Here is a 6,000-nt window from a genome sequence, read left to right as displayed (position 1 = left end):
CTTACTTCTGTGTCAGTCTACAGAAAATGTCATTACTTGAGCACTCTGTGCTCAAGGGTGTGTTAAAATATTGCAGCAGAAAAAGAGAAGAAGAGACCAATCTGGGCCCAAGCTAAAGAGAGAGGGAGATAACAGTACTGTCAGGGGCAGAGACAGAGACAGGGAGAGGGAGAGAGAGGAAATGAGAGAGAGAGCGAGAGAGAGAGACAGCTTCTGTAATCCTCTGACTATAAAGCCGAGCAGCAGAGTGAGGCAGCCTCAGTGTGAAGGATGGGAGATCAAACGTCGTCCTGCGCTCTGATGACAGATGGGGCATCCTTGGTTGTGAGCAGCAGCACCCAGCAGGATGACTGGTCCTTTAGCACTCTGCTGCCTTCTCCTCTCTGCTCACACTCTCAGTCTAACAGCTGGTAAGTGGACTAGACCCTGTTTGAATAAGGTCAGAAGAGGGTAGGAAAGAAAGAAGTGCAGGCTATAGAAAGCTTTAGGAATAATTCAGGTAGTTTTTGTTTGGAGGTGACATGTTATCGAGGTGACAGGCTTTTAGGATTCTTTGTTTGATATTGTTGATGTCGACCTTATGATAATCAATGACTATTTAACAAGTCCTATGTTGTTTTTTTGACAATGACTAATACTGGTTATAAGAGTATTTCAGCCTATTTTCAAAAATCACATTTGATTTTTGTTAGTTTAACCTGCCTCATTTAGACAGACACTCATCCACCTTAAACTCTTAAAAAAGTTGAACTCTTAAAATAAGTTGATCTGAAACGTTACTGCACTGGCAGATTTTCTTCTCTTGTTTTAGTTAGTATAAGGTGTTTAGACAGAAATATCTTGACAGGATAGAGATTTCTGGAATGCGGTCTATAATGTGTTCATTGTCACCAGTAGTGCAGTGTTAGTCATACTTGACTGGGAGCAACTCATTACTTATATTGCATTTCATTAATCGAATGGTGTGTGTGTGTGTGTGTGTGTGTGTGTGTGTGTGTGTGTGTGTTTCCATCATAAAATGTTTTGCATACTGTAGCCAATTGACTTTATCTTGATCATTTTAGACCTTTGGAAAAGCATAGTTACAAATTTTCACTCAAGGATCACTTACAAGCTTTTTCCAGGACTTTAAAGCAGTGCTTATGGCCTTCATTAGCAAAAGGTGTTCAGTTCAGCTCACCTGACACTAGTGGGAAACTTAAGTAACATGACAAGAGTCCTCAGATATGGAGGGCGACCTCTAGCTCACCTGGTAGAGCGTGCTCCCCGTGTAGGCTGAGTCCTTGGCAGCAGTTTTGAATTCAACCCTTGGCCCTTTGCTGTGTGTCATCCCCTCTATCTACCCTCTCTTATTTTAACTCTGCAGCTGTCCCCAGTTTAAGATGTAGTGCAGGGGTAGGCAACCTGCGGCTCCAGAGCTTCGTGTGGCTCTTCAGACCTTCTCTATTGGCTCCCCGTGTCTTTGACATAAAATCACATAGAAAGAAATAACTGCTTTTTTAACATTCAGATTTTCATTTGTCATTGTTGTGGGCTGAGGGTGATTATTGCATTCTACAACTGTAAAAATATGTAGCCTATGCATCAAATTTTAAAATGTTTTAACGTTTCATCAACTAAAATGTGCGTCATATGTCTATGACCTTGGCCTTTTTCTCAAAATTTTGCTGAACTTCAGTAGCGGTGGCTAGTGTGGAAGAAGGGTAGCTATAGATTCTAAATCCAAAAAAGGAAGAATCTTGGAGAAAAATAAAAGATTTAATAATGTTTGGACAGATGCATTTGCTTTCACAACTTACGCTGCAAAGTTAAAGTGCTAAATAATTATAAATAGCCCACTGCAGAGGAGCCACCTTGTAGTAAATCATATTAATGGATGCACATTAAGACCTATTTGTAATGTTGATGGGCTAATTAAGACTTTATTTGTTGTTCAAGACAGTTTTTTTTTTTTTTTTCGCTTTTTGGTCAATAATGTCTCTTTTAATAGTAAAGGTTGCTGACCCTTGATCTAGTGTGTAGGATTAAATGGCATCTAGCGGTGAGCTTGCAAAATTAAAACTTCGTATTTACAGCCAGTGTTTGGTTTGCCTGTTCTCGATCTCTGTAGATGAGGACCCTCTCCGTATATAGATATAAATGGCTCAATTAAGGTAACAAAAACATAGTTCTTAGTTTCAGGTGATTATACACTAATGAAAACGTAGTCATGAATATATTCCATTTCTATCAAGAGGTGCCCCTAAATCCTACACACTGGACCTTTACGGCAACAAAAGCTCCCCCCCAAAACAACTGATAACAACTGGGAAAACTCCATCCACTGATAGAGACTCAGATGTGGCTGAAAGACAGAAAACTGGATTTTAACTTTGTTACCATATTTCTTCCAGAGCCTCTTGCAGGATGTTTTATGTTTTTTGTCACTGGTTTCCATTCAGGATAAAAATCAACTTGCAGAGACTGAAACTTGCTTGAGTTGGGTACAATAAACATTGTGTATGGTTTTATTGTTGTCATAGTTACTACAAGATTAAGCAAGTTACTCTCAAAACGTTATATATTAATAGTTGTCTTCATTTCAAAGTAATAAGGTACTTTACAATATTACTGTTTGTTTAGAGTAATAACTTACTTATTACACTACTTTCAAGATGGCGTCGTGGATGGCCGCCTCAGGACTTCAATCAATCAATCAATTCAATCAATTTTATTTATAAAGCCCAATATCACAAATCACAATTTGCCTCACAGGGCTTTACAGCATACGACATCCCTCTGTCCTTAAGACCCTCACAGCGGATAAGGAAAAACTCCAAAAAAAAAAAACCCCTTTAACGGGGGAAAAAAAACGGTAGAAACCTCAGGAAGAGCAACTGAGGAGGGATCCCTCTTCCAGGACGGACAGACGTGCAATAGATGTCGTACAGAACAGATCAACATGATAAATTAACAGTAATCCATATGACACAGGGAGAGAGAGAGAGAGAGAGAGAGAGAGAGAGAGGGAGAGAGAGAGAGAGAGCGAGAGAGAGATATGCAGGTAATGACAGTATCTTACAACAACATTAATGGAAGTAATAATATTATAGTTATAGTTCTGGTTACTGCGGTACAATATGTTGAAAGTATGTATTAATACCTGGCAGTATACATGTGTGACAATAATCATATGTGTATAATAACAGAAGAAGTATGACTAATGACTAATGATGGCAGCAGCAGCAGGAGGCATCTGGCGGGACCACGGCAGCAGCACAACCACACACGTCACGCTGTCCAGGCACCGCTGTGATATGAGTTAATCTGAGAGACAGTGGAGCACAAAGGCTCCGGAGAAGAAGCCGAGTTAGTGACATCCAGAATGGCCGGGTTAGCTAGATGCAGTAATAGGATACGATCAATCGATTCAATCTCTCCTACTTCTCCTGTGTTTTTTGGTTTATTTAGCTTTCTGCTCCCCCTCTCTGGTCACCTTTACCAGAGAGGAACTCCTACACATTGGTCAGTCCTGCACTGGAAATTTGTTGCTGGTCTTCAATGACCCAGCAAGTTTTGCAGAGATTTTGGTCGGAGGTGCAGCAGCTCCCCTTGGGATTCGCCAGAGACGGAGATGGGGCAAGCGCTGGTGAGGCTACAGCAGCGGGGATTACACGCTTCGCTCCCATCTATACACATGGCGAATGTCTGCTCTCTGGCAAATAAGATGGATGAGTTGCTGCTGCTCACTCATAAAAACTCAGACTTAAGCACATCTGCCACCCTGTGTTTCACTGAAACCTGGCTCAGTGAACACATCCCGGACAGCGCATTACAGCTGCTGGGATTCCAACTTTTCTGAGCAGACCGCATAATGGAGCTCTCGGGGAAAATGAAGGGAGGCGGAACGTGCTTTTACATAAACGAAGGTTGGAGTACAGATGTCACAGTGTTGAAGAGGTCATGCAGCCCTCGCTTAGAGACTCTCATCATAAACAGGTTGGTGTTTACATTCCACCTCAGGCATGTGTAACGGAGGCAACACCTGGCTGTCCAGGTAACAGACATGGAGAAAAAACATCCAGACTCCCTGCTCATCATCCTAGGGGATTTTAACAGAGCAAATCTCTCTCACGAACTTCCCAGATACAAACGGCACATAAAATGCCCCACCAGGGACTCCAACACACTGGACCACTGCTAGACACTTATCGCTCTGTTCCCCATGCAGCTGTGGGGCTCTCTGATCACTGTCTGCTCCATTCCATCCCGCCCTACAGGCAGAAATTAAAAACTTCTAAGCCTGTACTGTAAGGAAGTGGACTGAGGAGTCAAAGCTGGAGCTACAGGCCTGCTTTGACTACACAGATTGGAGTGCCACTGACCTAAATGAACTGACTGACACTGTGACATCTTACATCAGTTTTTGCGAGAATATGTGTGTGCAGACCAAGACCTTCTGCACATAGAACAACAACAAACCCTGGTTCACACCCAAACTCAGGCAGATGCGCCAGGCCAAGGAGGAGACCTATAGGAGTAAGGATCGGGCCCTGTACAAGCAGGCCAGAAACAAGCTGACAAAAAAGATCAGGGTAGCCAAGAGGGGCTACAGTGAAAAGCTAAAAAATAGTTTCTCAGTCAACCACCCTGCGTCAGTTTGGAGAGGCCTGCAGGACATTACCAACTACAGGAGACCATTCCCCCACCCTGTGGAAAACCTCCAGCGTGCAGACAACCTGAACATTTTCTACTGCAGGTTTGAAAAGGCCCTTTTCACATGTTCCAACCACACAAAGGGATTACCTGCACCCCCAGCTCCTCTAACCCCCCACCTGCATTAAAGGTCTGTGAAGAGGATGTGTGTCTGCTCTTCCAGAGACTGAAGACAAGGAAGGCTCCGGGACCTGATGGTGTGTCTCCCTCCTGCTTGAAAGTCTGCTCTGACCAGCTGGCCCCTATCTTCACTCGGATCTTCCACCTGATCGCTGGAGCTGTGTGAACTACCCTCCTGCTTCAAACACTCCACCATCATCCCGGTCCCCAAGAAGCCCTCCATCACAGGATTAAATGACTACAGGCCCATCACCCTGACATCTGTGGTCATGAAATCATTTGAAAGACTGCTGCTGCGCCACCTGAAGGACATCACAGGCCCGCTGCTGGACCCCCTGCAGTTTGCCTACCGGGCAAACAGGTCAGTGGATGATACAGTTAACATGGGACTGCACTATATTGTGCACCACCTCGACTCCCCAGGGACTTATACAATGCTCCTGTGTATGGACTTCAGCTGGGCTTTCAACACCATCATCCCTGAAATACTCCACAAGAACCTCATCCAGCTCACGGTGCCTGCCTCCACCTGTCAGTGGATTACCAGCTTCTTGTCTGACAGGAGGCAGCATGTGAGACTCCTGAAATTTGAGGACAACACCACGGTCATCGGTCTGTTATGGGACTGTGATGAGTCTGCATACAGAAAGGAGGTGGAGCAGCTGGTCCTCTGGTGCGGTCAGAACCACATAGAGCTGAACCCGCTTGTAAACCCACTTTTGGGGGTGGCAGTAGCTCAGTCCATAGGGACTTGGGTTGGGAACCGGAGGGTCGCCTGTTCAAGTCCCCGTCCGGACCAAAAATATAGAGCGTGGACTGGTAGCTGGAGAGGTGCCAGTTCACCTCCTGGGCACTGCCGAGGTGCCCCTGAGCAAGGCACCGAACCCCCCAACCGCTCAGAGCGCCTGTCATGGGCTGCCATCTCTCCACTTAGTGCATGTATAGGTCCAGTTTGTGCATGTGTGTGTTCGGACCTGTGTGTAATTGACAACAGAGTGAAAAATTGAATTGAAAAATTGAATTTCCCCTCGGGGATTAATAAAGTATATAAAAAAAAAATTAAAAAAAAACTTGATTGCTGTTGGTAGCTGGATTATGCATACAGCCTCTACTTTGGCATATCAGTCAAAATATGAGGACCAGAGAAGTGCATTTTTTCCATTTATTTCTTCATTCAGTCGATTG

General features: G+C 44.3%; 1 protein-coding gene across 1 annotated transcript in view; it reads left to right on the top strand.

Moving 5' to 3' along the window:
• The first annotated feature begins 278 nt into the window (after nucleotides 1-278).
• The window catches only part of LOC125892003 (immunoglobulin superfamily member 21-like), a 437,371-nt gene continuing 431,649 nt past the window's right edge, over nucleotides 279-6,000 (top strand). The window contains exon 1 of the mRNA XM_049581701.1: nucleotides 279-410. Within this exon, the coding sequence (XP_049437658.1) occupies nucleotides 347-410 (64 nt within the window). The 5' untranslated portion in view covers nucleotides 279-346. The remainder of the gene's footprint in view (nucleotides 411-6,000) is intronic.

The sequence above is a fragment of the Epinephelus fuscoguttatus genome, linkage group LG7 (assembly GCF_011397635.1).
Source record: "Epinephelus fuscoguttatus linkage group LG7, E.fuscoguttatus.final_Chr_v1".
Lineage (NCBI taxonomy): Eukaryota > Metazoa > Chordata > Actinopteri > Perciformes > Serranidae > Epinephelus > Epinephelus fuscoguttatus.
Note: the sequence above shows the minus strand (reverse complement) of the source record. Positions and strands in the feature narration are given on the sequence as shown.